General features: G+C 49.1%; 2 protein-coding genes across 8 annotated transcripts in view; one reads left to right on the top strand and one right to left on the bottom strand.

Annotated features, from left to right (window-relative positions):
• Positions 1 to 18: 18 nt before the first annotated feature.
• LOC109443518 (death domain-containing membrane protein NRADD) lies at positions 19 to 3,650 on the top strand. 6 transcript variants are annotated; one of them, XM_074312477.1, is made up of 6 exons: positions 19 to 397; positions 880 to 964; positions 1,711 to 1,791; positions 2,483 to 2,675; positions 2,794 to 2,930; positions 3,029 to 3,650. In XM_074312477.1, the coding sequence occupies exons 2-6, from the start codon at positions 946 to 948 to the stop codon at positions 3,346 to 3,348; spliced, it is 750 nt and encodes a 249-aa protein (XP_074168578.1). In that variant the 5' UTR covers positions 19 to 397; positions 880 to 945; the 3' UTR covers positions 3,349 to 3,650. The 6 variants fall into 6 exon arrangements, with proteins under 6 accessions (XP_074168578.1, XP_074168581.1, XP_019579572.2 ...); XM_074312480.1 differs by lacking the exon at positions 880 to 964 and having other exon boundaries at positions 1,719 to 1,791; XM_019724013.2 differs by lacking the exon at positions 880 to 964.
• Positions 3,651 to 6,061: 2,411 nt separating this feature from the next.
• The window catches only part of SETD2 (SET domain containing 2, histone lysine methyltransferase), a 109,599-nt gene continuing 98,507 nt past the window's right edge, over positions 6,062 to 17,153 (bottom strand). For both annotated transcript variants that reach the window (XM_019724006.2, XM_019724007.2), the window contains 4 exons: positions 14,036 to 14,147; positions 9,146 to 9,226; positions 7,230 to 7,331; positions 6,062 to 6,875 (listed from right to left, as the gene is read on the bottom strand). In XM_019724006.2, the coding sequence (XP_019579565.2) occupies positions 6,714 to 6,875; positions 7,230 to 7,331; positions 9,146 to 9,226; positions 14,036 to 14,147 (457 nt within the window). In that variant the 3' untranslated portion in view covers positions 6,062 to 6,713. The remainder of the gene's footprint in view (positions 6,876 to 7,229; positions 7,332 to 9,145; positions 9,227 to 14,035; positions 14,148 to 17,153) is intronic.

The following is a 17,153-nucleotide window of genomic DNA, read 5'->3' as shown; positions in this document are numbered from 1 at the left end:
CAGCAGCACCGTCCCTGTCCCTCAGGGCCCTGCTCGTCGTTCTCCCGGCTCGTGCTCTTTGCGCCCTCAGTCTTCCGCGGAATCACCCCCACACACCGTTCACACGTTCCCGCCATCCGCGGCCGGCTACGTGTGGGCGCGCCTGCGCGTTCCTGCGCGGGGCGGGGCGAGACCGCCGCGGCCGCGCCCCTCCAGCCAGCCCCACCCCCTCGGGCCCCTGGAGCCGTGGCCCGGGCGCTGGGCTCCTGGGACCGCCTTCCTCACCCCCTCAAAGTCCCGCCCGGCGCCACTGTTCTCGTCTCGGGCGGGCCACAACCTAGCCTCCCCCGGGGATTCCACGCAGTCTTCCCGGCCAGCCCAAGGCTAGTCCCGAGGCTCAGAGGCCCCTTCCACCAGGGTGAGCGGATCTTGGGACCCGTGAAGGGGCGGCCGCCGCAGGTCAGGAGCGGGTTGGGGACACAGCCTCGGGTCTTTCTGGACGGAGGGAGCCGAGGGCAACCTCTCTGTCCCCTACCTCGAGCGAGACCCGCGATCCTGCCGGTGTTTCTGTAGCGGTGCGGCGCCCGTGTTGGGTTGTGTGTGGGAAGCCACCACAGTCGCGTGGGCGTGCGGGGTGTTGCGCTGTGTGTGGGTATTTTGTGGGCCTGAAGACGGGTGTGTTTGGCGTGGGGGCGGGAGAGGCTCCAATCCCGCAGCTCGAGGTGGGTCAGGGATACACAAGGCCTGGCTGTCTCTGCGCACGCTGGTCACAGGCTCACCAGCCAACCATGAGCCCCTCATGTGGTGAGTGACACAAATGTACACACCTGACACGTGGCAAGGGCCACCGCAGCCTCTGTCCCAGACCCACTTTCCCACTGTGCAGTTTGCCATAAACAGGCAAACACCCTTGCGCAAGGAAGTGAGTTTGGAGTTCCTGGGGTGAACCAGGCCGGATGCGGAGTGATGGATGGCCTTCCCCCAGGTCTCTTCTCCATTCCTTTTCAGGCAAGATCCCTCCTCAGCCCAGACCTGGGCCTCTCCTCCCCAGGCCTCAAGAAGTGGGTTCCAGCAGGATTGGCCCTTTAGGTCCAGATGGGTCCTGGGACTGAGTAGAACTGTCCTTCAGGTTTCTGGTCTCTGGGCCCATATGCCCTCTGCCCTTGCTGAACCCACTAAGGTACCCTGCCATCCAGCCTCTGGGCTGGAGGTGAGGGCTAGACGCTGACCCTGGAGGAAGGAGTGAGAGCATAGTCACTCCAGGGAGTCCTGCCTTGGAGGCTTAGGGTGTTGGGTTCCTGGGCTCATGCTGAGAAGTCTGGAGGAGACTCCCACCAGCCAGTAAGTCTCGGCCTGGCTCTGGCTGAGATGGGGCTGGGCATCTCCCTGGTCATTCCATGCCATCCCTGGACTCAGGGTTTACCAATCTGCCTTCCTCCCTCCTGAGCTGCATCCTGGATCCTCGAGCTTGGCCAGCTCTATCATCCTGTGTATCTGACACTGGAGGAAACTGGTCCAGATTGGTGAATGGCGGGCGTGGGAACCCAGCCCTGCAATGAATCAGGATGGAGTGAGCTAGGATAGAAGGGACTCCCTTCTCTACCCCAAGGGACCCCCGACATCAGGCCTGAGGCTTCCTCCCATGTCCCTGCACACAACCCCTTCTGGACTGAGAGGTCTCCCAGCTCCCTAGCCTGGGCACTGCCCATGATACTCCAACCCCTCTCCAAGAGGTGCAGCCCCTGGGAACACTACCAGCCGGCAGAGCGATGCTTCACAACTCCAGCCACAGGGAAGGCACGATCCACGAGGGTAAGCACCTCTTGATTCAGACTCTGGGCACCAGGTAGGATGGGAGGTACCTCAGGGGTAGGTCACACACAAGTCTAGTCACAGGCTCTGGGGTTCCTGTCCCTTGGGCCCTGCCTTCACTGGATTGTGGGGACCGCTGGTCTCCAGGCAAAAGTAAGCAGCAGCATTTATTTACTTGCCTTCCAGTTCAGCTTTATTTTGTAAAAATTTACAAGGTCTCCTGTGCACAGAGGCCCCCATGGGGACCAATGTGAACCAATGTGCTCTCACAGTCCAGACTGGGTGGGGGACACAGGACACACAGTTCAGCATCATAGTAGACAGAGGAGGTGCAACAGGAACCAGAAAAGGCAGAGACTGGGAGAGATCAAGGAAGCTTCCCAGAATAGGAGAATCCTGCTGGTTTGTCAGAAGGAGAAGGTAGAACAGCAAGAACGGACGTCTGGAAGCCTGGGAGGATACCTCTGGGAAGGGCGGGGTGTCCAAGATCGGTGAGCACAGGGGAGGCTGTGGGAGATGAGGGTGGGAAAACTGGCCAGTCAGCGCTCGATGCGTGGTACGAGCTTTTGACTCTACATAGTAGAGACTCTTGATTGTTTCAAACCTGTTGACAGCAAAGTCTAGGTGAGGCTGCCCAGGGACTCTAGCCTTGATTCCTTGCCCTTGACCCTGTCTTCCCTTTCTTCCACAGATAAGACCTGGAGGGGGCAGGACAGGGACAGGGAAGGAGCATGGATAGGGGCAGTGGGAGCCCTGGCCCCCAATACCTCCTCCCCGTTTCCCCCTGAGCCTCCAGGGGCCTCGGGCAGCAGCATCATCCCTGTCTACTGTGCTCTCCTGGCCACCGTGGTCCTCGGTCTGCTTGCCTACGTGGCCTTCAAGTGGTAGGTGGCCTGGACACTGCCCTGTAGCACTCCCTCCCTGCCTGGACTGCCAGCCACCTCCCTCTCTGTCTCAGTGAGGGTTGGAGCATATTGGCAGGTCCCCCCTGCTCCCCTACAGCTGGCGCTCTCATCAACAACGACAGCAGCTGGCCAAAGCTCGGACTGCAGAACTGGGGGCCCTGGATCAGATGCATGGAGATGGCAGCGTCTTCCGGGACTCTCCTAGCGGTCTGGAGTCCTGTGCCCCCAGCCAGGGTGAGTCCCTTTCCCCGATCTACAGTCCTTTAGACCTAGCTCTGCCTCACCACCCAGCCCATCTGACCCTCATTTGCCCCTCCCATCTCCCACCCTAGGGCCACATCCTGAGCTTGGCTGCCGGCTTTACCTTCATCTCCCTCGGCAGCAGCAAGAGGAAGTGGAGTGTCTCCTGGAAGTGTCAGGAGAACCTGACAAGGGCTGGCAGGGCCTGGCGGGCCGCCTAGGCTACCAGGCTGAGGCTGTGGAGACCATGGCCCGGGCCCAGCTGCCAGCCTACACCCTGCTGAGGGACTGGGCTGTCCAAGAAGGCAGTGGTGCTACCCTCAGGGTGCTAGAGCATGCCCTGGCTGCCATGGGCCGGGAAGACGTGGTCCGGGTCCTGGGCCTCCCAGCTGAGGGCTGCGCTGTGGTGTGAGCGTTGCCTCCACAGCCTGGCCTCTCAGGGAACCTGCTCTGCGCTTCCGAGCCATGCCCATCTCATGCGCCTTCCCTTCATGGGCTCCCTGGCATTGGTGGCCTCAGCCTGCTCTGTTCTGGGGGGACACATAAGGTCCAGCCACCACTCACCTCCCCTCACCCTACCTTCTTCCAAGACAGGGACCAGGAAGTGGAGGAGTTGGCAGTAAGGAGTAGGCCTGCCCCACTCCACCTCCTCTTACTTTACCTCGACTGGTTTTTCCACTTTTGTATTCCGTATTAAAAGTAACTTTGCATTATTGTGCTGGCTCTATCTGGCGCCTTGGGCCTGTGAGACAGTTGGGTGGCTGAAGCAGAAGCCCGGAAAAAGGACGGGGTCCCTGGGGGGTGGGTGGAGCACCTGAGCTGGCAAGCAGTGTGCCCCATAGGAGACACATGAGCTCGGCAGGCACAGGGTGGCGCGCACGTCCTGCCTCTGCCACTCACTGGCTGGATCGTGTCAGGAAGCTATTTCCCTTTCTGAACTTGAGCTTCCTTAGCTGGAGAACAGTAACGAGAAGGGCACGTTCAGTAGGCACACCCACCTTCTAAGACTCCCAGGTTGGCACTGATGGGCTTTAAGTTTGAGACCATTTTCCTGACTGGTGCTGTGACCAGCATCGAGGGGCGGCTGGAGGCAGGAGGCACTGGTCCTGGGAAGCTAGTTACCAAGGGCCTCTGGTCCTCTAGATGAGTAAAGGAAGGAAGGGCCCTCCTTCCAGGGCCCATTCTCCAGATTTAGGGGAGGGGGGGTCAAACATGCTTCCATCACCGCTTATATGATTTCTATACAAGTCAAGGGCAGCTGGTCATCACACCACCTGAGGGGCAGTTGAGGACAGGGCAGTTGTACCAAGCCACCTGCACCCCATGCATATGCCCACGCTGAAGGGAGAGGCAGGCAGGCTGCTGCTTCCTGTGCCTGCGGAGAGGGCTGCTACAGCATACAGGCCCGGCCTCGGAAGGAACAATGCTACTGTCCTGGCATCCACCCCCAAACTCAGATGTGGGATCCAGTCATGGGCCAGGAGGCCCAGGATACATCCTGTCCCCTGGCTGGCTGAGATGTGATGGGTTGGCTGCTCTGTGAGGACCACTCATCAGACCGCTGCTGCTATTCCTCAGACACAGCTCACCAAGCCTGCTTAGCTCTGTGAATCTTTCCTTAAGCTAAGGAAGGGCAGGCTGAAAGTTAACCTTCATTCTGAGATGACCCTTGGCAGTAATAACTGGGGAGAGAAAGCAAGAAAGGCTCAGCATTCAGTCGACTAGAATCAGACCAGAGCTGGGGACAGTCGGCCACAGCGCTGTGAGGGTTGGCATGGCAATGACGTGAAATCCTGCATCAGGTGGTATGAACAGGTTCTCAATTCACTGGCAACCCTTATCACTGCTGAGGGGATTTGAGCCTGCAGGTGTCAAGGGGTGTGTGGAAGGGGCAAAGGTCTTGAAAAAAATTACCTGAGAATTCCTCTTTAAAGGTGTCCTATCTGAAATGCGACAGCAACCTGGGCACCACCACCCTTTAATGGAAGGTTGCCTAAATTTCCTTGGAGAATCTGAAACCTGGAGCCTCGGGTCAAAACCATGTTTGGCTTGGTTGCAAGCAGCAGTGCATATGGCCGCACCCCTGCACGGCAAACCCACCCAAAGAGAAACACCCTTTGAATGTGCTCAAGCTGAAATGTGAAGACCATTCAAGTCCATCCACTTAAAGCTATAATAATGTGCTTTAAACAGTTTGAAGGCTGCAGTATCATGGGAAAATACTTTGGCTACATTGTTAAATTAAATAGCATGTCTAATAATTATGACTTTAAACCAGGTGTTTTTCTATGTTAACAGTTCCTTTGCTATAAGAAAAGGAGATGAGTCACTGAGCTTCTCTGAACCTTAGTTTCCTCATCCGAACAGTGCAATTCCTACGCCTCAGGGTTGTAAAGATCAAAGGGACACACTTGTGCACTAAGTCCCCAGCAGGTACTGAGTGCTCTAACTACTGTCCACCCGCCCAGGATTTGCTGGGTCACAGCCTCTGCACAGATGGGCCCCCAGGCTGGCCTGAAGCCTTTGGCCCGTCTCCCTGCCCAGACAACTGGTCCATCAAGGGGTGTGTGTGTGGTCTCCACTGGGCCCTGCACCCTCCAGGAGATATGCACGATCATCACAGCCTGTGCACTGTACCCCTTTATAGTGGTCCTCCCCTGTCCTCCCTCTACTGTCCATGCCCAGGGTCAGGGAACCCAAACATCAAACAAGCATTCCAGGGGGCTTGGGCAACTCAAGACTCTCGAGGGCAGAAGGCCAACGCCTCTCCCCAGCCAGGAGGTATAAAGCGGAGGCACGTGCCTGTCTCTGGACTCACCTATTAACCGAAAAAAAGAAACGCAGTGCCAGCGAGGCCTCAGGTCCGCTTCCTGTGCTCTGGAATGCACATGCAAGGTGACTCCAGCCCTGAGCAGAGCACCAGATCCCACGCTCACAAGTGTCAGTCACCTGGCAAATGTCTGCCTCGATCCCAGTGGACCCATGGGGAACAAGGCCCATCACAAACTCCAATCTCAAAGACTAACTTCGGTCTTCACACACCGATAGTCACCATCTCTTTTCTCTCTCCAGTAACATTATACACAAACATGCTTGACTGGCTTTTAGGGAACACACGTGCCAAGTTCTTTAATTAATTTTATTTTTTACATAAAAAGTTCAGTAAAAATTGGATAAAGTAAAGTGATTTTAAGCAGTAAATCAATCTTATCAACATAGCACAAGGCTGGCCGAAACCACAAGGCAGCCTGCTTTGGGATATTTACATGATAACAAATTTAACCTTGCAGGAGAACTTAAACCGTCCTTACAAAGTCTTCCTGTGATCCTAGCACACAGAGGCTAAAAGCAAAACAAAAAACAAACAAAAACCAGGAAAAAAACAAATTATTTTCAATATATTCACATATACATTAAAATATAATACAGATCGTCAGGGTAAGGGGTGGTGGGAGGGACGCGCATGGGTCTGTGCGCTGACAGCACCGCCAAGGAGGAGACCCAGGTCTCAGGGGGGTCAGGCCGGGCCCGGATCTTAGAGAGAAGGTTCTTCCCTAAGCCCTCGCCTCTGACGGCCCCTGACCACACCCCAACAGCTCACGACCAGGGATTGCTCGTTGTAGATTGAGCTCATTTGGGGGCTCCTTTTTGCAATCTGCAGGTTTGAATTCCCCAGGGTGCTGTGTCATCAGTAGCACAGCCTTGACAGACGGTGGGGCAGAGAGGGCCCACAGGGCTTCTTCTTCCCAGTCTGTCCTGCCACCCTGGCCTCCCAGGTCACTCTAATTCAGTGTCCTCTTTGGGTCTGTACACAGCCCCAAACTTCTGCATGTACTTCTTGATGTACTCCTTGGTTTTGTGTTTCACATTCTCATTGCACTCCAGGTCCTCGGGGTTCTTACAGTACTTCAGCTCCTTGTTCATTACGCCGTGAGTCAGCTGGGGGGCACGTGGAAGACAGACCATAGCCACCAATCAGAATGGAAATGATGGGAGGGGGAAGGCCAGCCCACTGCCTCAGGGCCCTTCCCACTGAGACTGGGAGTTGAATAAAGAGACATGTTGAGGCAAGCTGGTGCTAGAATCACCAGAAAGGGGAAGCTCAGCTCTGGAAGTTTCTTAGAGAGTCACTATACTCAGGTAGGGTGCCCTCCCTCCCAAACCTTCCCTCCCCATTCCTGGGTCCCCAGCCTGGGCATCTGGCAAGGAAAACCCACTTTCTGTGATGAAAGAGGCCTTCTTAGCAGGTACAGTTTGCCCAGAACATTGTCAGACCACAGGCTGGGAGAATACCTTGCGAGCTAGATGTTTGAAGTCTTCAGTTGTGGTAATTCTTCCCACTTTGCAGTCAGGTTTCCGGTAAGGGTTCAGGCACTGGACAATGAACTGGGACATCTGCAGGCAGGGGAAGAGAACACATTGCTCAATACTCCAGAGAGGGCAAGAAATTGTACTGAGGAAAGACCTGGAAAAGATAGCAAGTAGAGCCAGCCAGTGCTTCCTTTGTCCTCTCAGGCTGGCTGGTTTGGACAGAAGAATGCTAGCAGGCAGTGGGCTGGGAGACAAGTCTCCCGGGTCAGCCCTGAGAGGGCGAGTTCCCTTGGATGGACTGAGCTGGCCTGACTTAGAACAGCAGATGGAAGGCCTCAGCAGCAGGACGCCACTGCCGCATCGCATGGCAGCCCCAGGTGTCAGCTAACAAACCTCATGGCCTTAGCACAGAGACTATAGCTAAGTTCTCTGGCTCCTGGAGGCAGGGTGTTCCAGTGCTTCTGGGAGCTCAGCAAACTCAGGAAATGCAGGCACTTTGTCATTGACCGTTACTTAGATTCTGTGTTACATTTCATTTGATTCCTACTATAGGAGTGTGAAGCAGGTGGAAGCATGATATGACAGCTGGTGGGAGAAGATCCAGGGTCGGACCCTTTTCAATGCACAACTTTCAGGGTCCTCCTGAGCCATCTCTGCAGTCTTTACTTTATTCAATTTTTACTGAATTTTTTATGTAAAAAATAAAATGAAAGAACTTGGCATGTGTGTACCCGGTGGCTCTCAAAATAGACCCAGGCACAGGTCTCCTGGAACTATTTATGGCTCTAAGATCCCAGGGAACAAAGGGCATGAGGTCAGTGACAGCCATCTCATCAGGGAGCACTGAACAGGGTCTGTCCACGCCTGACAATCAGTGAGCCTTCAGACGTCCAAAGCACAAGGCTAGATCACAACGTAGCCACTAGATAAACAGCTGCTGGTTGGCTGAGCTGAGACCCCAGTCATTGCACACAGAGACAGAGAAACGAAGTCTTAGGTCTGGATTAGGCTTCTAGTCCAAGTTTTCCTGTGGTCTCCTGGCCTCCATACTCGCTCCCTTCAATCCATTTCCCCAAATACAGTCAGGGATCTCATTACTCCCAGCTTAAAATCCTGCAGTGGCTCCCTGTAACTCACAGACACACAGGCCCCGTATGAAGCACAGTACTGTTTAGACCCATCTTGCAACACTCCTCACACACCCTGTGCGACGGCCCAAGGACTACTACTTACGACTCCCTGGAAGGGGCAATGCTTCCTTGTGCCTCCGCACATTCTACTGCTTGAAGTTACGCTCCTCCTCATCTAGCTGGTCAATAGTCTCCCTGATTGAAGAGCCCCTCCCGACACCTGAATAGTGGCCCCCAGCACCATCGAGGTACGCTCTTCATTTACACAGCTGCCATCACTCATCTACAGGTCTGTTTCACCCAACGAACTATGACCTCCTTCAGTAAATCAAGACTGGAGTTTAGAATCCAGATGTCCTGAGGCAGACGAGAAGGTCAGTGTCCTGAGAGCTGGAAACACATACAGCCAGTAGCATAAAGAGGAACTGCTTTCCCCAATCAATGCCCTGAGGATAAGCCACCAAATGAGGTACCACAGAAAGAGAACTGGACTTTGAGCCAGAAGGCTTGAGTTCAAGTCTTCCGTCTAGAACTTGCCTTCTCTGACTGTAAGAGGTCTCCTCTCTGTCTTGCCTACCTCAAGGGCCACTGTGGGGATGAATGAGATAGTGTATACGGGAGTGCTTATTACCAACTGTAAAGGACCATACCAAATCACAGAAGCCAGGGAACCCAAACACTACAGAGCGTGGTGCATACTTAGGAGAAGAAAGGAAAGGGCTCAGGGTTAAGCCTGCGGGGCTTAGTGCCCACATCCACCAAACTTACCTCTTTTCTGAAAACTTCTTTGCTTTTCTTAGCCAGCTCACTGGAGGTGTCTGCTTCTGCCGTCTTAGGCTTTTTTGAGGTCTAGAAATGGAAAAGAAAACAGAATAATGCTGGCATGAGAGGTCAGGTTAGTGATGCCCTGCTGTTCCAGAACCTTCCTTGCTTTCCCCTGGTTGGGATACCTAACTCTTGGCATTAGGATCCATTTAGGATCCTATGGGGGCATGGCCTGGAGTCAACTCGGTTCTGTTACCAATGCTATTTCAATCCTGTCATCGGGCTCTGACTTGTTCCTAATAAACCAAGTTCTAATTCTCTACCCTAAGTCAAAGCTACATCCTTGATGTAGCGAAACATTTCTGGTGGTTTCAGAGTTACCTTCTCTGTAGAAGAACCTGCTGTGTGACTTGGACCACTCAGACCCCTGCTCTGAGCTTCAGTACCCCGCACTGTCACAGCGTGAGCTCAGGGAGCTCCATCTCTCCTGGCTCCAACAGTCCAGAACCCCAGGACAATGACAAACTGCTCTGTTCTGAAGACCTTTCACCGCAAACCTGGAAGGTCCTCAGCCAAGTCCCTCCCCTCCCGTTGGATACTCCTCACGTTTCCTCCAGAGGCAGAGCGAGCCAGCCTGTAGGAGGCGGTCTCAGCATGCAGGAGACGCTCCTCGGAGCCTGGGATCTCCAGTTCAAGAACGCAAAGAGTGAAGAGGTCCCAAGGATTTGGGGGGAAGAAGACAAGGGTATCTGAGTCAGTGAACAGATGAGCAGATGCTAAGACACAGAGGACGCTCAGTCCCAAGCAGGTAAGACGATGACAAACCCAGGAACGGTCCCTTCCGGCAGCACCAGAAGGAAGGCTGCCAAGTTGCCCCTCACAGGCAATGCTGAGAAGTGAAGGGCCAGCATCCCTGGCATCAGAGCACCTGCCATGCGAGGCCCCCTACCCAAACTTTTGCCCACCACCAGCTATCAAGTCCCTTGCTAATAAATGTACTTTTCCATGGAAAAGATTATGAGCATTCCTCTCTGCGTACCAGTCTCTTCCAACGGAGCCAGAAGCTGCGGTTGGTAGCACAGGTACTTTATGAGTTTGCTAGCCACTTAGGGCAGAGAACTGTTTCTCCTCCCACCCACCCTCCGGCTCTGATCCCTCCACTTCCATAAACACATGAAGGTGCTGATGATGGAGGAGCTGTTCGGCTCTCTCCGCTCTGGACTGGCCCCAGAGAAGGCGGCACGCCCTTGGCTTTGGGCTGCTACAAACCAGCGTTCTCTCATTTGTTTATAAAAGATTCACATATTTTCCATTTTTCTACTTTCTCTGGCTGTGGGAGCAGGACGGGGAGGGGAGGGTAGAAAGAACATATAGATCAACCTCTGTTTTCAGGAAACAAAACAAGGCAAAACAAAACCCCACATGTAATTCATTTTCAAATGTCTTGCTTTGGGATTTTGTGTTATTTTTCCAGTAGTGGAGTGTGCGCGTGCTTCACAATAAGACCTCTGGTAGCAAGGGATCAAGAGTTGCCTGAATAAGCCCAGGAAACTTCCACACATCCTCGGGTGCTTTCTTGTAGCTCTCAGAAAGGCACAGCAACAGCAGAGAGTACAGGAAGCCCCTTGAGGTATGGCCGCCAGCGCGAGGCTCCTGGTCCTACAGAAGAGGCCGGGCTCTCAGCGAGAGTACTGTCTGAACAGGAACGGCCTGCTTCCCCCTGAATGGGGTAAGTGTCCAGAAAGCTAAAGAAGCCCAGTGCACATTTAATAGCTTTCTAATTTAATCTCTGACATGGTAAGGCTTGAAAACACAGTGATAGAGCACAATCCACTGAGCTCTGTCCAGGAGATTTTGTGGTCCTTTTGCAACTGGGTTTGAGGAAGGAAAAGTTCAAAGGAAGGGTGCCTAGACTTACATCATGGAACTCATAAACCACAATGAAGTACTCTTGGAAATACTGAACTTCACAAACCCCTCTTGGTCTGTGGCCTGCAAATGGCATGAGAAATAATTTCAGAAACTGGCTAGAGCTCACTCAAGCCCAATGTGGAGCAACACCAGGAGCCAGAGTCAGAGCCAAGGGCCGCTCGACGGGACACTGACACGAAAGCCTTGGGAACACTCCCTAACTCCAACAGTCCCATTTAAAGTCTTACCATTTCTACAGTACAAGAACTTTTAAACCAAGTGTTAATAAGCTTCCCAAATGCCTGTTGCCAATTAAAAAATCCTTTAGCATCAGAAAAAACATTAGACTCGACCAATGGCCCCCAAAATACCGGAGGTGCCAAAAAAATGTATACAAGCAGGTACTTTGGTCAACGTTGCTCAAGCAGTAGTCTGCCGTCATCAGAAGGGTCTGGACGCTGATGGTAACTACTCTGAGCACCTCAGAAGTCACACTTGACTTGTATTCATCTTTTGTTATCGGTATATAGTATTACAATTTTAATAGTTTTAGCCTTTCTTAAAATGTGTATACAGTTTTTTGGCGCCCTTTGTACATATAGTGTATACTGGGGGTGCCAAAAAAATGTACACATTTTAAGAGCTGTTATCTATGTATTACTTTTCCAAGTTGAATTGAATTACAGCAGCAATGTGTAGTACTCGCATGACGTTTGCTCAAAAGATGACATTAATCAAATGAATGCTGGTGTCATTCATTGTATTACAATTTTAATAGTTTTTCCTTTCTTAAAATGGGTATACACTTTTTTGGCCCCCTCTGTCTTCTGCATATAGTCAGCTTTCATGGTTATGCTTCTCTTAAACAGTCAATCACAAACAGCGTTGCCTATTACTGAGACTTTAATGTGTATGGGAATCGCCAACGACCTTGTTGAACTTCAGATTCTAACCCAGCAGGTTTGGGGTAGGGACTGAGATTCTGCATTTCTAACAGGTAGAGACTGGTGCTTCTGGGTACACAGCAGGTCTATTGCAGTAAGTGCACGTAACTCCATGGTCAACCCCTCCAGTCCATTTCCACCAAAGCTTCCTAAAAGGCGAGTCTGTCATGTCACTGCTCATACCACTTGTTTCCCACCACTCAGACAGAAAATGGAGGTCTAAGACTTAAACACGGTACATAAGGTGGCCCTTACGTCTCAGCTCCTACTATGTACTTGGCTATTTTTTTGGTCTGAATTTCCTAACACCAGGTCTTCATATAAAAAAGGCCACTTTTCTGAACATTAAATAAACAACAGTGGACTTGATGCCTATTCTTCATTTGCTTTGAAGGACTAACTTAACATACACACACGAGACCAAAACACGGAGTCATAATTTATGGGTAAGGTGCAAAAGATAAGATCTCTGACATGCTTTATAAACTTGGGCTCAGAGCTTAGCTGTATTCCTGCACCAGGAGCTTTTCTCAGACCTTTCTGTTTAGTTTTCAAAAGCTATAACTAATATAGCTACAGGAGTCTAGAAAGAGGGAGCTGTGCTTTTGACTTGTTTGTAAGCTTCAGATAATTTAAATGGCAGTTGCCTAACAATCCTGGGCATTTTCCCACATGATTAAAACAAATGGGACAGCATAATGGCTAGAATGACGTGGTTAAATGACTCAAATCACTCATTTGAAATTTAGCAAGCTCCACGAGGATTTAACTTAAGTGTATATCTTTTTAGCAAATGCCAAGTATATGGTGAAGAAAGAACATTTCCCCCCAAGTGAGAAAAATATAAGAGAAGGTATGAATTTGTTTCCACTTTAATTCTCTTTCACTCCAGTTCCTTCCTGTCTTCCCCTCTTCCACCTCTCTCCACTGACTAGTTAAGCAACTCTTCTTATTTTCAAAATTAAAAAGCAAAACAAAAAAACTATTCAGATCTTAGAACAAAGAAACATGGTCTTTGATTTCATTCAAGACACCTCATGCTTAGAGACAGTAAGTCCTGTTACAAGCGGAAAGGATAAAAATTCAATCACTAAGTATTTGATTTACACGACCTCTAATCCCAATTACTGTCTTGTTAAAGGGAGAGATGAGGAATACGCTCTTTTTTTTTTTTTGCTGTCTTTGCTATAAAACAGTATTATCATAGTAAAATAACTGTCTCAAATTAAAAAAGGGGGGGTGTCTATACTCCTTTGGTGAGGTATGAATGTAACGTTAACTTCTTTCAAGATCCAGCAATCCAAAAATGGCAGGACATTAAACCGCACCATCCAAGTAAGGCTTCAGTTAAATAGTCAAAACACATTTGAAAAAGACACATAGCCTCAAGAAGAATGCAGTAGGTCTACAGGGAAAGAACTAAGGCATATTGAAGGAAACTATAATGAAGCATGAATACTATGATTCTATTTGTGTGTTTACAATGAAAAGAGAAAAACATCTGCGTGTGTGTTTTCCAGAAAAGTCTTGGGAGAATATACGACAAAGCAGGTTTTCACAAACACAGCACTACTGACATTTCGGGCCAGTTCCTTTGCTGTGGGGACTGTCCTGTGCATTGTAGATGTTTTAGCGGCTAGCCTCTACTCACTAAAAGCCAGAGCATCCTGGCACATTTTGGTTGTAACAACCCGAAATATTTCTAAACATTACCAAATGTCCCGAGGAGCAAAACTGCTCCTGGCTGAGAACTCCTGCGCTAGAAGGTTAACATTATTTACCTCCAGAGACGGAAGTATGATGAAAGAAGAGCAGCTGAATAGAAATGAAGGTTTTTATTTTTTTGTTCTACATACCATACTTCTGTATTGTCTAGATGTCCTAGGCCCCTCCACCCTCCCCAGCCTTTATTACATGTGTAATTCTCCAGAACAATAAGGAAAATAGAATCCCAAGACCATGTGGCTATTACTGGCCCTACAAAATGACAGGGCAGACTCCCAAACGATCAGGAAACACATGGGTAAGCCACACTCACCTTCATGGGGTTTTCGTCATATGTTGGGGTTCCCAGGTCCATCTCAGCTTCATGCTCAAGGCTGGCATCATCTCCTGGGCTGTCCCAAGTAGGAGGATCCCACTGAGTCTGCCTAGAAGAAGGTAAGAATAGCCATGCTGTCATGGCCAGAAAACAGAGAACTCTGGCACAGGCATCTCTGTTCACATATACATAAAATACAACATGTAATGAGACATAGAACAAGTCAGCCCTGTAAGATAGAGACATTCTTTTGGCATCTTCCCCGCAGCAACAAGTCTATCCCAGAGACACACATTGTTTAGCCCACTGCTTTTCTGCAGCCAATACTGTGGCAACATTTGCTGGGTGTCAAAGAGAGAAGTAAAACCAAACATCTTGTTTGTCTATCACCTGGCTACGTCCTGAAAGTAAGATTCAGTGAAGCCTAGAAAGTACATGGGGTAAAAGTACACGGTGCCTGCCTATGCAGGTGAAGAGATCAATAGTGATTGTACCTAGCACGTACTTGGATCAAAATAAAACAAATCACAACACATTCCTCATAATCCATGACCGTGTGAGAACATTCTTTGCTTTAGGGACCTTCTCGTTTGTAGTTGTGCCCCTTTAGTTTAATGACTGACAGCATGGAAAAGATGTACAGGTTAAAAACTTGTGCCCTTTACTAAAAATATTCTCAACTGACTGCAAAAGGAAGGGTTCAATCATGGTAACTCATTGTATGTTTATAGTTGTTTTGAAAACAAACAAAGATTTTATTTCCCCCTAAAAAGCTAGACCTGTGAGGTAATAACTGGAAGTACGGAAATTCATGTTCAGGAGTCTGAAGTCAGCTGTCACAGGGAACGCTGTAAGGGAATCACTTAATATGCCACAAGCCTCCGAAAAGTTAGCCACACCTCTGGTAGGTCAATCCTGCCACGACATCTTCTGCTCTTCTGCTTTTCTACCTCAGCAGTCTTTAGTCAGCTACTAAAAGGCACTTGATGTAAATCAGTTCTGCAGATGATTGTGAAAATGGGCTTACCTCTGACCAATGCAACTAATGAAAAAATGGGCTTCAAAGAACCACAAGCAGCTGTGGGTTTATTATAGAAAGTGAGCAGAGAGGGAAGTATGATGCTCTTAGGTACTAGCTAAGGAAAACTACGAAAAAAGATGGAAAGACACACGTATAAATAAGAAATACCACCTTTTTTAATTTTGGAAAAGTGACAGTACATTAAAAAACGTGCTTGTGAAAACTTTGTGGTATTGAAAACACAAAGTTCTGGTAAAATTCGCAAATAATGGTGTAAATTTAAAATCATTACGCTTTCAGTCAGCAACATAATGAGGGCTCATTTTATAAAGGTATTTTATAGAAGTAAGGAAGGCCTTTCTAAGTAGAAAACATAAAGGAAAAATATCTCACTGCTTGAAAATTTTAATCTTCTTTATGTCACAAGACATTACAAAAACACCTGCAAGACCCTTGATAATGAGATTTAAAAATGCTGACAGAAAATGGGTAGATACCCCAAACAAGTAATTCACAGAAGACACAAATTGTCAATAATTAATGAAGATGTTCTACCTCAATAATAAAAAAATTGGAAATGAAAATAAATTTTCTCTCCTATTAGACTTCATGATGAAAAAGGCACTTTGTTTGCTTTTTGTGGGGCTCTAAATTGACACGAACAATTTTTTAATGGTAAGCTGACAATATTTATCAATTTAAAATGTATACATCTTTTCACCAACAATTCCACTTCTAAGAATCTACCCCAAGAAAGTAGTAAGAGTAAGTAAGATTAGTGCCTGTAAGGATGACCAGGGTTAGAGTTACATATAAAACAGTCCACACACAGTTAACTAAGGGTGGGCTAGTTGGTATAGCCATACAAGAAAGCAGGGCTTGGCAAACTTTTTTCTATAAAGGATCAGAAAATATCTTTGGCCTTGTGGGCCATGTGGTCTCTGCCACTGTGGTGTGAAAGCAGCAATAGGCAATTCCTACAGAAAGGGGTATGGCTGTGTTCCCATAAAACTTTACTTGCAAAAACAAGTGGTACATACAGGCATGGTTTGCTGACCCTGCAGCAAAGTATCAGCAAGCATTAAAAATAACGTAGTTCTATTATTGATTGACAGACAGAGTTCTATAGATTGGTAAATAAAGCAGATTACAAAACATTCACCCAAACAATTCATGTAAGATTATATACTGATAAGCACACACACATACACAGAGAGAAAACACATACTAGGTGTGATCAAACAATACGGTGAATGTTTAAATTTAAAAAAAATTTATTACAATAAAAGACGCATTGCCATTAATCCCCCTCAAAAAACTCCCCCTCGCTTCAAACACACTTATCCCTTCGTTCTTGCCACTTTCTGAAGCAGTTCTGGAAGTCCTCTTTTTTTTTTTTTTAAAGATTTAATTGGGGAAGGGGAACAGGACTTTATTGGGGAACAGTGTGTACTTCCAGGACTTTTTTCCAAGTCAAGTTGTTGTCCTTTCAATCTTAGTTGTGGAGGGTGCCGTTCAGCTTCAAGTTTTTGTCCTTTCAGTCTTAGTTGTGGAGGGCGCAGCTCAGCTCCAAGTCCAGTTGTCATTGCTAGTTGCTGGGGGCGCAGCCCATCATCCCTTGCGGGAGTTGAACCGGCAACCTTGTGGTTGAGAGCCCACTGGCCCATGTGGGAATTGAACTGGCAGCCCTCGGAGTTAGGAGCATGGAGCTTTAACCACCTGAGCCACAGGGCCGGCTTGGAAGTCCTCTTACATGAGTGTCTTTTGTTGTGCAATCGTGGCTGCCTCGATGTCCTGAATCATTTTAACTTTGGGGAAGAGCCAGAAGTCTCACGGTGCCAGATCCGGTGAATAAGGTGGTTGAGGACACACTGTAATGCTTTTATTTGACAGAAATTGCTGTATATCAGAAGCGATGTGTGACACGGAGCATTGTCATGATGGAGGATGATTTATGGCACACTTTAAAACACACCTTCTCTCAACCATAGCTCACACATGACTACACGGAACAAGTTGAAACTTGTCAAACACTGTTACTAAGGTTTGATGCGCCGCTTCCGTATTGAAGATCCCTGCCTTTCCATTGGATGG

The sequence above is a fragment of the Rhinolophus sinicus genome, linkage group LG10 (assembly GCF_036562045.2).
Source record: "Rhinolophus sinicus isolate RSC01 linkage group LG10, ASM3656204v1, whole genome shotgun sequence".
In the NCBI taxonomy this organism is placed as follows: Eukaryota; Metazoa; Chordata; class Mammalia; order Chiroptera; family Rhinolophidae; genus Rhinolophus; species Rhinolophus sinicus.
The sequence above is the reverse complement of the archived record's forward strand: the minus strand, read 5'-3'. Positions and strand labels throughout refer to the sequence as shown.